Genomic DNA, 20,001 nt, shown 5'->3' on the forward strand with positions numbered 1-20,001 from the left:
GCCTCATTCAGACGTCCGTGTTGAATGTATGTGTTGTATCTGATAGAACACATACCCATTATAATCTATGGTGCTATTCACATGTCCGTGTTTTTTCATGGACCGTGTCCCTTTTTTTTCCCAGTATCACGGATGAAAAGGGCCAATACAAGTCTATGGGTCTGTGAAACACAACTATAGCACATGGATTTTATCAGTGTACAATTTGTGTGCTGTTCATGCTTAACACTGCAAAGTATAGTATAATTATAAGCTTTGTCATTTATTTATTTATTTATCCATCCATGAAAAACACTGAGACTCCCTGATGGTAAAAATGGACACACAGACCAAACACTGATGACACGTTGATGGTAAAAACAGACACGAGGATGACACACTGATCCAAAACACTGATGCCACCTGTACAATTTTTGTCACATACGTGTTTAAACACGGACATCAGAATAAGGCTTTACAAAGAGTACTTAAACATAATCCTGAAATATTTCTAAAAAAATAAATGTATGGCCCTTACGTTTTGTTGATGCACATCTCTTGAAATGATGATATTTTCAATGAAATCCAGATTCTTACCAGACACATTGAGATTTCGACCACCACTAAAATAGAAAGTATATACTATATATTACAACTGCAGTGTAATAGGATTATAGCTTTCATTACTTCAGGATTGCATGAGAGATGATTAATCGCAACAGTTATTGCATTTGTAAGATATCCCACGGACACATAGTTGATGGGAGGTACAGTACAGACCAAAAGTTTGGACACACCTTCTCATTTAAAGATTTTTCTGTATTTTCATGACTATGAAAATTGTACATTCACACTGAAGGCATCAAAACTATGAATTAACACATGTGGAATTATATACTTAACAAAAAAAGTGTGAAACAACTGAAAATACATCTTATATTCTAGGTTCTTCAAAGTAGCCACCTTTTGCTTTGATGACTGCTTTGCACACTCTTGGCATTCTCTTGATGAGCTTCAAGAGGCAGTCGCCGGAAATGGTTTTCACTTCACAGGTGTGCCCTCTCAGGTTTAATAAGCGGGATTTCTTGCCTTATAAATGGGGTTGGGACCATCAGTTGTGTTGTGCAGAAGTCAGGTGGATACACAGCTGATAGTCCTACTGAATAGACTGTTAGAATTTGTATTATGGCAATAAAAAAGCAGCTAAGTAAAGAAAAACGAGTGGCCATCATTACTTTAAGAAATTAAGGTCAGTCAGTCCGAAAAATTGGGCAAACTTTAAATGTGTCCCCAAGTGCAGTTGCAAAAACCATCAAGCGCTACAAATAAACTGGCTCACATGAGGACCGCCCCAGGAAAGGAAGACCAAGAGTCAAATCTGCTTCTGAGGATAAGTTTATCCGAGTCACCAGCCTCAGAAATCGCAGGTTAACAGCAGCTCAGATTAGAGACCAGGACAATGCCACACAGAGTTCTAGCAGCAGACACATCTCTTCAACAACTGTTAAGAGGAGACTTTGTGCAGCAGGCCTTCATGGTAAAATAGCTGCTAGGAAACCACTGCTAAGGACAGGCAACAAGCAGAAGAGACTTCTTTGGGCTAAAGAACACAAGGAATGGACATTAGACCAGTGGAAATCTGTGCTTTGGTCTGATGAGTCCAAATTTGAGATCTTTGGTTCCAACCACCGTGTCTTTGTGCGATGCAGAAAAGGTGAACGGATGGACTCTACATGCCTGGTTCCCACCGTGAAGCACGGATGAGGTGGTGTCATAGTGTGGGGATGCTTTGCTGGTAAGCATCTCTGGGAACTCCTTCAAGATTGTTGGAAGACCATTTCCGGTGACTACCTCTTGAAGTTCATCAAGAGAATGCCAAGAGTGTGCACAGCAGTCATCAAAGCAAAAGGTGGCTACTTTGAAGAACCTAGAATATAAGACATATTTTCAGTTGTTTCACACTTTTTTGTTAAGTATATAATTCCACATGTGTTAATTCATAGCTTAGATGCCTTCAGTGTGAATGTACAATTTTCATAGTCATGAAAATACAGAAAAATCTTGAAATGAGAAGGTGTGTCCAAACTTTTGGTCTGTACTGTATGTATCACAGAGATGCTTGTCCTCTGTGATGTAATCCTTGAATATTGCTCTAGTGCACGTAAGCACTAAGAGGATTGTTTGGAGCATCCGGGTCCAGGTTTTATGGGCAACTTGAGAGACGGGCGGGTCTTGATGCCCACATACCTCATCTCTGGGTGTGGTTAACCAGTTTAAAATGGAGGCCGTTGTTTGGCACATGGTCTGTGTTTGGAGGGAGAAGGCCTCCTGTCTGTTCTTGTCTCCAGACAGAGCCCATTTACTGGATGCTATCAAGCCTGTGTGCCCACAGGACGGGCAACTTAGAGACTTTGCCTAAAGGACTATTTACTTTGTTTTGCCTGCACTAAAGGCTTTTTGTTTTCCTTTCGCTTTTGATCAGTTTATGAAGCAATAAACCAACATGGACATTTAACCCCTTAACGATCACCGTAACACATTTTTACAGTGGTCATTAACGGTACTTATGCCTCAGCGCTGTGAAAATGCATCGCTGAGGCGATTCCCTCAGGTGTCAGCTGTATATGACAGCTGACATCCTGCAATATCGGACCCGGCCAGTTTCGATGCCTATTGGGGCCGATTAACCCCTTAAATACCGCTGTCAATCGTGATAGCGCTATTCACGTTGTTACAAGGGGGTCTTGCGACCCCCTTAGTAACCATCGGACCCCCGTGATGAGAATCGTGGGTCCCAATGGTTACCATGGTACCCTGAGATCATGTGATAATAAGCTGGATCTCACAGGCAGAGTCAGTGAGTCAGTGACTCACTGACAGGTCTCATACACTGAAGTACAGGAGTACAGCAGTGTATGAGACAAGCATTCAAAGTGAAAATCACACATGTCCCACAGTGGGACTTAGTGAAAAAGTAAAAAAAAGTGAAATGAAATATATAAAAAAGTAAAAAAAACGAACAAAAAGCGCACATAAATCACTAAAATCCATTTCACCGCTCAACACTCAGCATTTGTGATAAAACAAAAATAAACAAAAAGAATACACATAATTGGTATCGCCGCGTCTGGAACAACCCGCTCTATAAAACTGTCATGTCTTTATACTGTTTGGCGAATGCCAAAAATGACGCTTTTTCATCATACCGACTCACAAAAAAAGAGAATAAAAAGGGATCAAAAAGTCGTATTTAAAAAAAAAATTATAAATAAAAACGCCAAACCAATTATAAAAAAAACAAGCCATAATTTGGCTCATTCGGCATAAAAATAAAAAAAGCTACAGCTCTCAGAATGTGACGATGCAAAATCAAATTCTTTTTTGTAAAATGCTGTTTTTAGTGTGTAAAAATAGCAAATCATAGAACAGTATATAAATCTGGCATCGCTGTAATCGTTCAGACCCGACAAACAAATCGGTCTTATCACTTTTGCCGGTGAAGGGCGCAAAAAATAAAAAGTAAAAAAATAACTGAATTGCTGGTTTTTGTTCATTCTGTGTCTGAAAAATCTGAATAAAATGCGATCAAAAATGACTATGTGCCCCAAAATGGTACCAAAAAAATCTGCTCGTCCCACAAAAAATAAGCCATCATACAGCCCTGTTCACCAAAAAATAAAAAAGTTACAGCTCTCAGAATAAGGTGCTGAAAATAACTACTTTTTATTTAAAAAAAAGCATTTTTATTGTGTGATAGCTGCAAAGCCTAAAAATACACATATAAATCTGATATTGCTGTAATTGCACCAACCCGAAGAATAAATCCGCCTTATCACTTATACCGCATGGTGAACTGCGCAAAAATAAAAATAAGAACTATTCTGGTACTGCTGTCTATTTCTTCATTCAGTCTCCAAAAAAATTTAAATAAGGCTCGGCTTACGTTTATCCTGCGCTCTACTCTGAGCGCTTACTTTGGGGTTTCCGTGTAAATTCACCAAAAACGTAATTCAGATAAAAAACCCAGATGGAGCCACTCACTTATGAGGCCGATGGAGACCCTTTGGACTGGTCTCTATTCCGGCGGCGTGCCATCATTTTAGGCTTTTTTCTAAAGCGCACAAATGTGGACGACCACAGATCTGTGCATGCCTAAAAAGATGGAGACTACACAGATGCCAAATAAACTCCAAAGTTCTCCATCTGACTCTTTGTGGTGCGTGGTTCTGTTAGGGATTTTGTCTGAATCGCATTTTTGTGGGATTTATGTGCGATCCAGTCTTATTCTAGAAGCAATTGAAAATTATGTACCCCAAAATGTTACCAATAAAACCCCTAATTTATCCCACACAAAACTAGCCCCCTCTCAGGTCCATCATCTGACACTGGAACTATAGGGGGTCCCACATTACTGATAGAACAAAGACTCTGGAAAACGACAGATCCTGTAAAACGGGTACTTTAGATGCAGTGACACAGAAACACAGAGCAGCCAATACAGGGTTATAAGAACAAGGTCAATCTCCACGCAGGGAGTAACAAGGAAAATATGGAGGGGGGGGAGAAACAAGGGAAATAGCAGGTCAAAGTCTACAACTAACAGTTCACAGTCTGACAAGATGTAGCAGAGCCGAACAGGTTGTAAACGTCAGTTTGTACACTTAGCTGACTCTGGCTCCTCACAAGGCAGTCGCCAGCCGATGCAGGTGATGATTTCTTCCGGCTTCCCCGCCCAAACAATGCTCCGTCTTCTGGCGGCAGCGGGCGGTCTCCGGTTTTACCCGCTGAGCCCCTAGTCCATGACACGGCACCTCACGTGCCTCGGCTCCACGGACCCTGTGTCCCTTATCTCTATAGTCGGGCTTGACTCCTCCGGTCCACTGCACCCAACTCCTGCTCCCAGTACTCGAGCCAAGAGCCTGGACCCTCTCACACTGTTCTCCTGCGCAGGACTCAGCTTTGCTTTCCCGCGCAAAAAGTCCTCGTCTCTTCCTCTCTCTAGTCACACCAGGAGTCCCCCGGTCACCTGACTTCCCATCTCTGTCTCTGGACACACCCCCAACTTCCCAGTCACATGACTCCTGTGCTCGCAGTCTGTCTCCCCCCTGCAACAGGAGGTACGGCCCCGGCAGTTCCGGATCCCTTGCTCTGAAAGCACTTACACCCCGGTCTTCCCCCTTACACTCTCACCCCCTCAAATAAAATCCTTTGAATTCTGTGCTCCCAAATCCAAATGCCCCACTGTGCCTAAAACCGCAGTAAGAGGCATTTTTATAGCGGGGAGAGCACTTAACAATATGATGACCTAATGTTATCAAATTCTGTGTAGTACCTGTGGATTCAAAATGCTCACTATACCCCTAATAAAATCCTTGAGGGATGTAGTTTCCAAAATGGGGTAACTTGTCGGGGTTTTCCACTGTTTAGGCACATCAGGGGCTCTCCAAATGAGACATGACACCCGCAGACCATTCCATCAAAGTCTGCATTCCAAACGTCACTCCTTCCTTTCCAAGCCCTGCCGTGCACCAAAACAATAGTTTTCCCCTACATATGGGTATGTCTGTACTCAGGAATAATTGCACAACAAATTTTGGGGTTCAATTTGTCCTGTTACCCCAATGAAAATAAAAAAATGGGGCTAAATGTACATTTTTGTGGAAAAAAAATAGATTTTTTAATTTCACGGCTCTACGTTATAAACGTCTGTGAAGAACCTAGCTGTTTCAAAGTGCTCACCACACATCTAGATAAATTCCCTGAGGGGTCTAGTTCCCCAAATGGGGTCATGGGGTCACTTGTGGGGGGTTTCCAATGTTTAGGCACATCGGGGGCTCTGCAAATACAACATGGTGTCTGCTCTCGATTCCAGCCATTTTTGCATAAAAAAAAGTCAAATGGTACTCCTTCCCTTCCGAACCCTGCCGTGCGCCCAAACAGTAGTTTTACCCCAGATATGAGGTATCAACGTACTCAGGAGAAATTGCACAACACATTTTGGGGTCTATTTTCTCCTGTAACCCTTGTGAAAATAAAAAATTTGGGCTAAAAGTACATTTTTGTGGAAAAATATTTGATTTATTTTCACGGTTCTACGTTGTACACTTCTGTGAAGTACTTGTTGGATTTAGGTGCTCACGACACATCTAGACAGATTCTTTGAGGGGTCTAGTTTCCAAAATGGGGTCACTTGTGGGGGGTTTCCACTGTTTAGGCACATCAGGGGCTCTCCAAACGCAACATGGCGTCTGCTCTCGATTCTAGACATTTTCGCATTCAAAAAGTCAAACGGTGCTCCTTCTCTTCCGAACCCTGCCGTGCACCCAAACAGTAGTTTTACCCCACAATGTAGGGTATCAGCATACTCAGGAGAAATTGCACAACAAATTTTGGGGTCTATTTTCTCTCGTTACCTTTCTGAAAATAAAAAACTTGGGTCTGAAGTAAACATTTTGTGAAAAAAAGTTATAGGTGCTTCTCACAAAATTAGAATATCATCAAAAAGTTAATTTATTTCAGTTCTTACATTCAAATAGTGAAACTCATATATTATATAGAGTTATTACAAGCAGAGTGATCTATTTCAAGTGTTTATTTCTGTTAATGTTGATGATTATGGCTTACAACCAATGAAAACACAAAAGTCATTATCTCAGTAAATTAGAATAATTAACAAAAAAACACCTGCAAAGGCTTCATACGCATTTAAAAAGTTCCCTTAGTCTGTTTCAGTAGGCTCCACAATCATAGGGAAGACTGCTGACTTGACAGATGTCCAGAAGGCAGTCATTGACACACTCCACAAGGAGGGTAAGCCACAAAAGGTCATTGCTAAAGGAGCTGGTTGTTCACAGAGTGCTGTATCCAAACATATTAATAGAAAGTTGAGTGAAAGGAAAAAGTGTGGTAGGAAAAGGTGCACAAGCAACCGGGATAACCGCAGCCTTGAAAGGATTGTTGAGAAAAGGCTATTCAAAAATTTGGGGGAGATTCACAAGGAGTGGACTGCTGTTGGAGTCATTGCTTCAAGAGACACCACACACAGATGTATCCAGGACATGGGCTACAAGTGTCGCATTCCTTGTGTCAAGCCACTCATGACCAATAGACAACACCAAAAGGAGAAGAAGACCTGGACTGTTGCTCAGTGGTCCAATTTGTTGTTTTCAGATGAAACTAAATTTATCACTTCATTTGGAAATCAAGGTTCCAGAGGCTGGAGGAAGAGTGGAGAGGCACACAATCCAAGCTGCTTGATGTCTAGTGTGAAGTTTCCACAATCATTGATGGTTTGGGGAGCCATGTCATCTGCTAGTGTAGGTCCACTGTGTTTTATCCAAACCAAAGTCAGCGCAGCCATCTACCAGGAAATGTTAGAGCACTTCATCCTTCCCTATGCCGACAAGCTTTTTGGAGATGGAAATTTCATTCTCCAGGAAGACTTGGCACCTGTCCGCACTACTAAAAGTACAAATACCTGGTTTAAAAACAACAGTATCACTGTGCTTGATTGGCAGCAAACTCGCCTGAAATTAACCCCATAGAGAATCAATGGGGTATTGTCAAGAGGAAGATGAGAGACACCAGACCCAACAATGCAGACGAGCTGAAGACTGCTATCAAAGCAACCTGGGCTTCCATAACACCTCAGCAGTGCCACAGGCTGATCGCCTCCATGCCACGCCGCATTGATTCAGTAATTGATGCAAAAGGAGCCCCGACCAAGTATTGAGTACATTTACTGAACATACATTTCAAATTCGGGTTCGTGTACGGCTCTGCCCACGAACATCCCTGATTTGCCATGCTGTCACGCATATAACGCAGATTTGCATGGCAGATCAGGGATGTTTCGTGGGCGGAGCCGATTTTTAGCGCAAACAAGCCGGAACCCCAAAGACGAACCCGAATTTGAAATGCCGAACAAATTCGCTCAACACTATTTATTTCTGTTAATGTTGATGATTATGGCTTACAGCCAATGAAAATACAAAATTCGTTATCTCATTAGATTAGAATACTTGATAACACCAGCTTGAAAAATGATTTTAAAATCCAAAATGTTGGCCTACTGAAATGTATGTTCAGTAAATGTACCCAATACTTGGTCGGGGCTCCTTTTGCATCAATTACTGCATCAATGTGGCGTGGCATGGAGGCGATTAGCCTGTGGCACTGCTGAGATGTTATGGAAGCCCAGGTTGCTTTGATAGCAGTCTTCAGCACTTAAAATAGATCACTCTGTTTGTAATGACTCTATAATATACGAGTTTCACTTTTTGTATAGAAGAACCGAAATAAATTAACTTTTTGATGATATTCTAATTTTGTGAGAAGCACCTGTAAATGTTCATTTTTTTTACTTCCACGTTGCTTCAGTTCCTATGAAGCACGTGAAGTGTTAATAAACTTCGTAAATGAGGTTTTAAACACCGTGAGGGGTGCAGTTTTTAGAATGGTGTCACTTTTGGGTATTTTCTGTCATATAGACCCCTCAAAGTCACTTCAAATGTGACATGGTCCCTAAAAAATGGTTTTGTAAATTTCGTTGGAAAAATAAGAAATAGCTGGTCGACTTTTAACCCTTATAATTTCCTAACAAAAAATAAATTTTGTTTAAAAAATTGTGCTAGTGTAAAGTAGACGTGGGAAATGTTATTAATTAACTATTTTGTGTGACATATCTCTCTGATTTAAGGGCATAAGAATTCAAAGTTTAAAAATTGCAATATTTTCGAAATTTTTGCCAAATTTCCATTTTTTCCACAAATAAACGCAAGTGATATCGAAGAAATGTTACCACTACATTAAGTACAATATGTCACGAAAAAACAATCTTAGAATCAGTGGAATCTTGGAAGCGTTCCAGAATTATTACCTCATAAAGTGACACTGGTCAGAATTGTAAAATTTGGCCTGTCATTAAGGAAATAATTTGCTCTGTCCTTAAGGGGTTAAATGAAAATGCTTCCTGTTTGCCTTCCGACGCACCCAAGTGAGTAGAAATCCCACAATTGGTGTTAGAAGTGCGGGCAGCATTCCCAGCAGATACGTGTGATTGATACAAGATGTACTGCATGTCCTGGGTAAAGTCTGCTACAAGCCAGCAAGCAACGCCATTCAAGATGGGGGACCTGCTTAAACATCTCGTGCAAGCACAGCAGGCACAACATCAGTATCACCAACAATTGTTACAGCAGCACAGGGAGCAGCAGCAACAAATGGCGTGACAGGAAACAAGCTGCTTATGATGCAGCTTCAGGTTCACCAGCTCCAACAGGACGAGCACTGTCAAAAGCAACAGCAAATTGATTTGCTCACAGAGGCGATTTGTGGCACATCGACAGCTCCGACAAGGTCAGTCGGGAACTTTTCCATCCGGAAGGCGGTAAGGGAGCCCTGCAGAAAATGAACCCGGGGGATGACATAGAGGCCTTTTTGATGGTGTTTGAAAGGGTCGCCGAGAGGGAGAGACTTCCGCCAGAGCAGTGGGCAGAGGTGCTGGCGCCGTACTTGACGGGGGAGCCCCAGAAGGCGTATTATGACTTGTCCTTGCAGGACGCCAAAGAGTATGGCAAGCTGAAAACAGAAATTCTGGTGTGCTTGGGGGTGACGATGACTGTCAGGGCGCAGCGGGTCCACCGCTGGGCGTATTACTGTGACAAACCCCCTCGCTCCCAAATGTTTGACCTTTTGCATCTGGTCCAAAAATGGCTGCAGCCAGAGTCCTCTGTGCTTGCACAGATGGTAGAACGAGTGGTGATGGAGTGGTTATGCTTTCCCTGCCGAGGCAAATACAGACTTGGATTGCCCAGGGTGATCCCCGGAATGCCGATGATATGATATGCTGGAAGTGCCACGACCCAGGCCATATAGCCGCCCGTTGTTCCGTGACACCTGAGCAAATGGATTGCAGCCTGGGACGCCGCTGTTCATACTATGCACATTCGGCCTGCAGTGTGAACTATCCACCCAGCGAGGGGCCACAAGTTTGTCCCGTGAAGGTCAATGTTTGGCATGTAACTGGACTGCTAGACTCTGGGAGTCTGGTGACCCTTGTGAGGGCCTCATTTACTCTCCAACTGATCCCAGATCCCAGGGAAGAAGGTTGGCGTTCGCTGCATTCATTGTGATGCTAAAGACAATCTGGTGGCTAGAGTGGACATTGAAATGGACCACGGTACTGAATCCCACGAGGTCGGCGTTGTCCAGGACTTGTTACACCCCAATATTATAGGCCGGGACTTTTGCTGGTTTTGGGATCTGTGGGTGAAGATTTCAGGGTTCGGTGGCTCAGATATGAAACCAGTTAACCCTGGAGAGGTATCACCACACCCAGATTCAGACGGGTTTCCCTTCTGTATTCTTGTGGGGGATGAGGAGGTAGTGTCCCCTGAGACTGACATTCGTGAGTTAGGGGTGATTAGCGAGATTTTTGGGTTTGCCCAACATAAGGACCTAACTGTGAGGCAAGCCTTTAACAATGTCACTGTCATAAATGGCATTGCATAGGAGCCGGGGGCCGACACAAGATTTCCCTATTTTATGCTGAGTGAGGAGTTGTTGTACCGGGTTACAAAAGTGAGGGAGGAGCTTGTGGAACAGTTTTTGGTGACGGGGCACTATAGATGAAGGGTGTTGGTCATGGCCCATTATCATGTCTTGGGTGGCCATCTGGGAGTGGAAAAAATGCAGGAACGGATCGTGCAGAGGTTCTATTAGCCCGAATGTCACCGAGACATCTTAAAGTATTACAGGTCCTGCCCTACGTGCCTGTTAACTGCCCCCACCTCTCACTTTCGAAGTCCCCTTGTGACATTGCCCATCATTGAAGTGCTGTTTGAGAGAATTGCTATGGACTTGGTCGGTCCCCTAGTTAAATCTGCTTGAGGACATCAATATATATTGGTCATCTTGGACTATGCCACCCGCTATCCTGAAGCAATACCTCTGATAAACTCCTCCTCCAAGAGTATAGCTCGCAAATTGGTCCATGTTTTTTCCAGGACAGGGTTACCAAGGGAGATCCTGACCGACCAGGGAACACCCTTTATGAGTAAGGTGATGAGGAAATTGTGTAAGGCCTGGCAAATCTCCCAACTGAGAACATCAGTATACCATCCTCAGACAGATGGCCTCGTGGAAAGGTTCAACAAAACTCTTAAGAGTATGCTGAGGAAGGCCATAGGAAAGGATGGCAGAGACTGGGACTATCTAATGCCGTATCTGTTGTTCTCTATCCGAGAGGTTCCACAGGCCTCTACTGGTTCTCGCCATTTGAACTCCTGTATGGCCAACATCCGTGGGGTCTCCTGGATATACACATGTGGTCAAAATTGTTGGTACCCCTCATTTAATGAAAGAAAAACCCACAATGGTCACAGAAGTAACTTGAATCTGACAAAAGTAATAATAAATTAAAAATCTATGAAAATGAACCAATGAAAGTCAGTTATTGCTTTTCAACCCTGCTTCCACAGAATTAAAAAAAAAATTAAACTCATGAAATAGTCCTGGACGGAAATGATGTTGCCCCTGAAAATAATGTGACAAAAGGGACATGTTAAATCAAGCTGTGTCCACTAATTAGCAACACAAGTGTCTACAATCTTGTAATCAGTCAGTGGGCTTGTATATAGGGCTACAGATACTCACTGTGCTGTTTGGTGACATGGTGTGTACCACACTCAACATGGACCAGAGGAAGCAAAGGAAAGAGTTGTCTCAGGAGATTAGAAAGATAATTATAGACAAGCATGTTAAAGGTAAATGTTATAAGACCATCTCCAAGCAGCTTGATGTTCCTGTGACTACAGTTGCAAATATTATTCAGAAATTTAAGATCCATGGGACTGTAGCCAACCTCCCTGAACATGTTCGCAGGAGGAAAATTGATGACAAATCAAAGAGACAGATAATACAAATGGTAACAAAAGAGCCCAAGATAACTTCTAAAGAGATTAAAGGTGAACTTCGAGCTCAAGGATCATCAGTGTCAGATCCTACCCTCCGTTGTTGTTTGATCCAAAGTGGACTTCATGGGAGATGACCAAGGAGAACACTATTGTTGAAAAAAAATCATAAAAAAGCCAGACTGGAATTTGCCAAACTACATGTTGACAAGCCACAAAGCTTCTGGTAGAATGTCCTATGGACAGATGAGACAAAAATGGAAATTTTTGGCAAGGCACATCAGCTCTATGTTCACAGACGGAAAAATGAAGCATATCCCGGGTCACAGGGTGTCTTGAATCGGTGCAGGGTACAATGAAATCTCAAGACTATCAAGGGATTCTGGAGAGAAATGTGCTTCCCAGTGTCAGAAAGCTTGGTCTCAGTTGCAGGTCATGGGTCTTGCAACAGGATAATGACCAAAAACAAACAGCTAAAAACACCCAAGAATGGCTAAGGGGAAAACATTGGACTATTCTGAAGAGGCCTTCTATTAGCCCTGACCTAAATCCTATTGAGCATATTTGGAAAGACCTGAAACATGGCATCTGGAAAAGGCAACCTTCAACCATGAGACAACTGGAGCAGTATGCTCATGAGGAGTGGGCCAAAATACCTGTCGAGAGGTGCAGAATTCTCACTGACAGTTACAGGAATAGTTTGATTGCAGTGATTGCCTCAAAAGGTTGTTCAACAAAATATTAAGAGTACCATCATTTCTGTGCAGTCCTATTTCATGAGTTTAATTTTTTTTTTAAATTCTGTGGATGCAGGGTTGAAAAGCAATAACTGACTGTCATTTGTTCATTTTGATAGATTTTTAATTTATTATTACTTTTGTCAGATTCAAGTTATTTCTGTGGCCATTGTGGGTTTTACTTTCATTAAACGAGGGTTACCAACAATTTTGACCACGTGTGTAGCAAAGGAAACTTGGGGAGTTGACTCACGCCCCACAGGAGTGTCATCGAGCAGGTCGCACTGATGCAGGAGAGGATTGAGAAGGTGATGTCCATCGTAAAAGGACATCTCCTCCAGCCTCAAGAGGCTCAGGCCAGGGCCTACAACCGGTCAGCCAGAGTGAGGCAGTTCAATCCTGGAGACCGAGTCCTCGTGCTAATTCCTACCGTGGGGAGTAAATTCTTGGCCAAGTGGCAAGGGCCGTATGAGGTGATGGAGAAACTTGGTGAAGTGAACTATAAGATTCATCAATCAGGAAGCTGTAAACCATACCAAATCTACAATGTCAATCTCATCAAGCCATGGTAAGACAGAGAGCCTGTTGAAACTCTGTGCTTGCTGGCAAGCCAAAAGGCGAGGTTGCAGGAGTCGAAATAGCGGAGACGCTGTCAAAGGCCCAAAAACAGCAGTGTCGGGAATTGCTGCAGAAGAACGGGGACCTGTTCTCGGAATTGCCTGGATGCACAACGGTCATAGAACACGAGGTTTTGACGGAGCCACATGTGCGTGTGAACTTGAAGCCCTATCGAATTCCTGAAGCTCGACGAGAGTTGATCTTCAAGGAAATGGAGCGTATGTTGAAACTCGGGGTCAATGAGGAATTCAAGAGCGGATTGTTGAGCTCGATTGTCCTGGTTCCAAAATCCGATGGTGAGTGGAGATTCTGCAATGACTATAGGAAGTTGAATGAGGTCTCCAAATTCGATGCATACCCGATGCCGCGTGTCTATGAATTGATCTAGAGACTTGGGCCAGCAAGGTACATAACTACCATGGATTTAACTAAGGGATATTGGCAGATCCCCATGTCACAAGGAGCCAAGGAGAAGACTGCATTTTCCATGCTGGCGGATGCTTCCAATACGTCAAGATGCCGCTTGGACTGCGGGGGGCCCTTGCCACCTTTCAGAGAGCCATGGATCGAATCCTAGCACCCTATAAGAATTATGGCGCAATATACCTGGACGATATTGTAATCTTCAGCCCAGACTGGGAAAGTCATCTGGAAAAGGTCCAGGCAGTGTTTGATGCTCTAAGGAAGGCGGGGTTTTCAATAAATCTGAAAAAATGTGCCATGGGGAAAGAATAAGCCAAATACCTGGGATATGTAGTGGATAGAGGCGAGATCAAAGCCCAAATCACTAAATTGGAAGCGATCCAAACCTGGCCGAGACCACTGTCGAAGAAGCAAGTTAGAGACTTTCTGAGAATCGTGGGGTACTACAGGAGATTCATCCCAAACTTCGCCATGATGACCGCACCCCTGACTGACTTCCTTAAGGCGATGAACTCAGCCATGGTCAAGTGGTCTGCAGAGGCAGAGACGGCCTTTCAAAAAATGAATGTGGCTCTGTGTCGGCAACCGGTTCTCGTTGCCCCCGACTTCAAGAGGGAGTTTTTACTCCAGACGCCTCAGATGTCGGTTTAGGATCAGTCCTTTCCCAGGAAATACATGGGGAAGAGCACCCTGTTCTCTACCTGAGTAGGAAGCTCTCCTCATGTGAGAAAAATCATTCTGTCATAGAAAAGGAGTGCTTGGCCATAAAATAGACACGCTACGGTACTATCTGTTGAGATGAAAGTTTAAATTGGTATCAGACCATGCCCCACTTAGGTTGATGAGGGAAAAAATGCTAGAGTGGTTTTTAGCCCTACAGGATTTCAGCTTCCAGGTGGAACATAGAGCTGGGAAGCTACATGGAAATGTTGATGCCCTCTTGAGAATCCTCTGCCTAGTAGTAGAAGCTGCCTAAAGCCCCACGGCTTTAGGCAGAGGAGGGAGGTATGTAAGATAGCTTACGGACAGATAGTCGATGGGAGGTATGTATCACAGAGATGCTTGTCCTCTGATTTAATCCTGGAATGTTGCTATAGTGCACGTAAGCACGAAGAGGATTGTTTGGTGCATCCTGGTCCAGGTTTTATAGACAACTTGAGAGATGGGAGAGTCTTGTTGCCCAGATACCTCATCTCTGGGTGTGGTTAACCAGTTAAAAATGGAGACCATTGTTTGGAACATGGTTTGTGTTTGGAGGGAGAAGGCCTCCCGTGTGTTGTTGTCTCCAGACAGAGCCCGTGTACTGGATGCTATCCAGCCTGTGTGCCCACAGGACGGCAACTTAGAGACTTTGCCTAAATGACTATTTACTTTGTTTCGCCTGCACTAAAAGGCTGTTTGTTTTCCTTTTGCTTTTAATCGGCTTATGAAGCAATAAACCGACATGAACATTTAAATGAAAACACTTCCTGTTTGCCTCCCGACGCACCCAAGTCAGTGCATGTGTGAATCTATTTGGAAGGCTACCATCTCAGAAAGCACTTAGCAACATTTTTGTTACTATTTTGTGTGACGTTTTCTACTGCTGAAATGCTGTGGTTTTTTTTTGTTCACATGCTTAATAATATGTATTAAGCACAATAAGAATTGCTTCAAACTGCAGCTTTAATTATATATGTGTTTCTGAACCAAGGCAAAATCAATATCAGATTTTTTTGTGCTCATCCAAAAAAAAAAAAAAAAAAAAAACACAACAGAAAAAGGATTTATTAGGAATTATTTTTTTAAAGACTTCTAAATGATAAAATAATACACTGTTCCTTTTATTTGGTATATATCATATATACACTGTATTGTGTTGTGTGTGAAGATGGAAGATCACAGGGCATCAGATAATACGTCCTACGACTTTGGTCTTCCTCAATCCGTTCTTTAACATCTGGTCCTAGTCTGCCCGATATAGCGGCACCATGCAGTCTGCAGAGGTGTATCGCACAGGTAACAAGAGCACATACAGCTAGGATCCCCATTTTCATGTAGCATGCTGAGGCATGGAAGATGAGTACCTCACCCAATGGCTACCGCCCCTCGATGCATTACACTTACACCTCCGCAGCCAGGCAGATATGAGCAGCTCTGCTGCCTTTATAACTCTAGTTGAACCTCCTGGATTGGAGGACAGGAATGATTGGTCACGCCCATCACTTATCAATCATTCCTGACACCTGAACCAGTACTGCTCCACTAAACCAAAACCTCTCAGCACTGCTAGTGCCTTTTTCAGGTGTAACATCACCGAGGCCAGGTACCTCAGTGACACATCCACTCCGTTCCAGAACTGTCAGCAGCAGACGCCATCTTGCTGCCTGTCTACACCCCATACAATTTGTTTCACTTTTTGCACATAGATGCAGATTGACTTGTATGTAGCTGATTTGCACACTTTTATGGGCAGAAATGCCCTTCTAAATGCATATTAAGTGTCCATTCTCCTACCCTTACTTTGTAAACTGTAAAAAACAGCTTCTAAAATTGCTGCCTGACAGTGTTCTACAGAAGCTATGGCTTTTTTATTTTTTTTTTAAATGGTTTGTTACTTGTCTCATGTTACCTTGTACAAACAAAATGTTAGCAGACTATCTGGGCAGAGCAGGACACACAAGTTTCACAGAGTAGAGTCCCTACCACCATGTGTCAGCCTCTGCCCACTGCCTACTCCTAATGACTTATTACCTTCTGCTTACCCTTGTACCCATCCATAGCCCATACTAACCTTCTGTCTCCCATTGCCCCCTTAAAGAGCTTTTCACAGGTTGTATTTTCCGGCTCCCACCTCTTCTGTCCTTCCTATCTTCTATTGTCCCATCCTCCCTCTGCCCTCAGCCTTTCACCTAATGTTCATCCTCTCCCTTGACAAGAGTCTCTATCCACCTACTTTGTCCTGCATGCACCTACACAAAGCCCCTACCAGGTAGCACCTCCCCCTTGAACCTACTTCTGCACTTGCAAAGTCCTGTGCGCTCATCTCTCTTCTTCCCATAGAGTGCTGGACATGACCGGCCGCATGAGCTCAGCATGATCTTATACATGTATAAAGTTCTAAAGACCTTCATCAGCATACACTTATACAGTGGGTACGGAAAGTATTCAGACCCCTTTACATTTTTCACTCTTTGCTTCATTGCAGCCATTTGGTAAATTCTAAAAAGTTCATTTTTTTCTCATTAAAGTACACTCTGCACCCCATCTTGACTGAAAAAAACAGAAGTGTAGAAATTTTTGCAAATTTATTAAAAAAGAAAAACTGAATATCACATGGTCATAAGTATTCAGACTCTTTGCTCAGAAACCCATATTTAAGTCACATGCTGTCCATTTCCTTGTGATCCTCCTTGAGGTGGTTCTACTCCTTCATTGGAGTGCAGCTGTGTTTAATTAAACTGATAGGACTTGATTTCGAAAGGCACACACCTGTCTATATAATTCCTCACAGCTCACAGTGCATGTCAGACCAAATGAGAATCATGAGCTCAAAGGAACTGCCCAAGGTTACAAAAGAATTTCTGCATTACTCAAGGTTCCTAAGAGCACAGTGGCCTCTATAATCCTTAAATGGAAGAAGTTTGGGACCTCCAAAAGTCTTCCTAGACCTGGCCATCCAGCCAAACTGAGCAATCGTAGGAGAAGAGCCTTGGTGAGAGAGGTAAAGAAGAACCCCAAGATCACTGTGGCTGAGCTCCAAGATGCAGTAGGGAGATGGGAGAAAGTTCCACAAAGTCAACTATCACTGCAGCCCTCCACCAGTCGGGCCTTGATAGCAGAGTAGCCCGACGTAAGCCTCTCCTCAGTACAAGACATATGAAATCCTGCATAGTTTGCTCAAAAACACATGAAGGACTCCCAGACTATGAGAAATAAGATTCTCTGGTCTGATGAGATGAAGATAGAACTTTTTGGTGATAATTCTTAGCGGTATGTGTGGAGAAAACCAGGCACTGCTCATCAACTGCCCAATACAATCCCAACAGTGAAACATGGTGGTGGCAGCATCATGCTATGGGGCTGTTTTTCAGCTGCAGGGACAGGACGACTGGTTGCAATTGATGGAAACATGAATGCGGCCAAGTACAGAGATATCCTGGAAGAAAACCTCTTCCAGAGTGCTCTGGATCTCAGACTTGGCCAAAGGTTCACCTTCCAAAAAGACAATGACCCTAAGCACACAGCTAAAATACAAAGAAGTGGCTTCAGAACAACTCTGTGACCATTACTGAATGGCCCAGCCAGAGCCCTGACCTAAACCCAATTGCGCATCTCTGGAGAGACCTGAAAATGGCTGCCCACCAACGTTAACCATCCAACCTGAGGGAACTGGAGAGGATCTGCAAGGAAGAATGGCAGAGGATCCCCAAATCCAGGTGTGAAAAACTTGTTGCATCATTCCCAAGAAGACTCATGGCTGTACTAGCTCAAAAAGGTGCTTCTACTCAATACTGAGCAAAGGGTCTGAATACTTATAACCATGTGATATTTCAGTTTTTCTTTTTCTACATTTCTGTTTTTTTCAGTCAAAATGGGTGCAGAGTGTACTTTAATGAGAAAAAAATGAACTTTTTAGAATTTACCAAATGGCTGCAATGAAACAAAGAGTGAAACATTTAAAGGGGTCTGAATATTTTCAGTACCCACTTTATACCATGTTAGTCTGCCAACATTCAGACCTTAGGTCTTTCTCTGCTGACCACTGGACTCTGACTGACTCACTATCAGGAAGTGATCTTCTGTCTCCCCACATAGCCCCTACCATTCTGGGATAGTCCCAACTATTAACTCTATCTGTACCTAACTAAGCACATGCAAATTACTAAGACAAAATCACATTTAAAAAATGTGCAATGCATTATATACCAATATCATAACTTCAAGGGGGAGTGTGGGCAGCATTTCAACTTCCTTACATGAGCACCACTGAATCTTAGGTTGGGTGAAGGACCTCAATGAAACTGGTCAGCCTTGCCAGTGGCTGATAGGGCCTGTAAAGCCTGGATGTCAGGTGTACAGGCATTTCTGTTTGTTTCTTTTTCCGTTACATGGAGAGTTTTATGAAGTCAAATGAAACTTCTTTTGCACCGAGAAGTTTTATGCCTATCCAGCTGCCTAAAAGTGAGTGAATCCCTTACAGGGACAGAATTATCACGAATACAATCGGTCTGTCCCTACATAGTATGCATATTGTTGGTGGTACATTCCCTGTTTACATGGAGCAATGTGCCCCCAACAACAAGAATTTTCATGACAGCATAAATGATTCAATCAGCTTGTGTATCGGCTTGTTCAGGTCATCCAAAACACTCATTCTTCGGCTCACCAGCAGCATGCTTACAAGGACTGATTAGGTGTACTTATGAACACTCATTTAACAATCATCAACCTGTGTAAGTAGGCTTTTACAGACTGGAGTTACTTAACACTTTAGCTATATTTCTGCACCTGCAGCCTGGCCCAAAAATTTCCACCACTGTGGTCTGAAATAAACCTTCCTCTCCAAACCACAAAAGTCACATTGTTGCAAGGATATTTATATTTAGTCACGAGCATGAAATTTTACACATTTTTTTTTACAAAGAATTACAATATTATTGAAATTGCATGAAGGAGTTGCGGTCGTTTGCTGGATAGCTGTTTGACAATGTGCCTGGAATTTACTTGTATAAAAGATATGGATGTGGACCTATAATATGAGTGTTTCTTTAACCTATAATTTAGGTTTATTTGTATGTGCCAAAAGTGAAAATATTGATGATGATTCAGCACGGCGTTTTCACCAGAAAACACTTTGAAAAAATAAAAAAAAATTTGCGCAATGTGGATTTGCTCAAAGATCTTGCTACTGTTGGTGTTTTCATGTCTATTTGAAGAAGCTTTGCTAAAATGGGTGGAACTGGGGCGGGAGAGGGATTGGCAATGTAGCCCATCAAATTCAACAAAGTGCCGGAGTTTCGTATGCCAGAAATGTTACTCCACTCCAGCCTCTGAATAAAATTAGCGCAACTTAATCCAGCAAGCACATTAAGAGTGGCACGTGCAATGCCAGTCTTAACCCCTTCATGACATATGAGATATATTTACGTCATATGTCATGTCCCTGACTTTGATGTGGACTTCGACGCTGAGTCTTCAGGTTTCTCCGCACATGACAGCTGATTTCATGAACTGTAATGTGCCTTTAACAGCCGAGGACTGATCGGTTGTCATGACAGTTGGCAGAAGACCCCCATGCCGACACAATTTTCATACAAATTTCGGAGTTTTTTTCCACAACTTACTGTAAA

At 43.0% G+C, this 20,001-nt stretch overlaps 1 protein-coding gene across 1 annotated transcript in view; it reads right to left on the minus strand.

The window, feature by feature from the left end:
• The window catches only part of PLXNC1 (plexin C1), a 262,942-nt gene that overhangs the window by 163,668 nt on the left and 79,273 nt on the right, over positions 1–20,001 (minus strand). Inside the window, exon 12 of the mRNA XM_073651689.1 lies at positions 518–602. Coding sequence (XP_073507790.1) covers positions 518–602 — 85 coding nt within the window. The remainder of the gene's footprint in view (positions 1–517; positions 603–20,001) is intronic.

This window comes from Phyllobates terribilis, unplaced genomic scaffold, assembly GCF_046119375.1.
Source record: "Phyllobates terribilis strain yellow unplaced genomic scaffold, ASM4611937v1 Scaffold_11__3_contigs__length_659146591, whole genome shotgun sequence".
In the NCBI taxonomy this organism is placed as follows: domain Eukaryota; kingdom Metazoa; phylum Chordata; class Amphibia; order Anura; family Dendrobatidae; genus Phyllobates; species Phyllobates terribilis.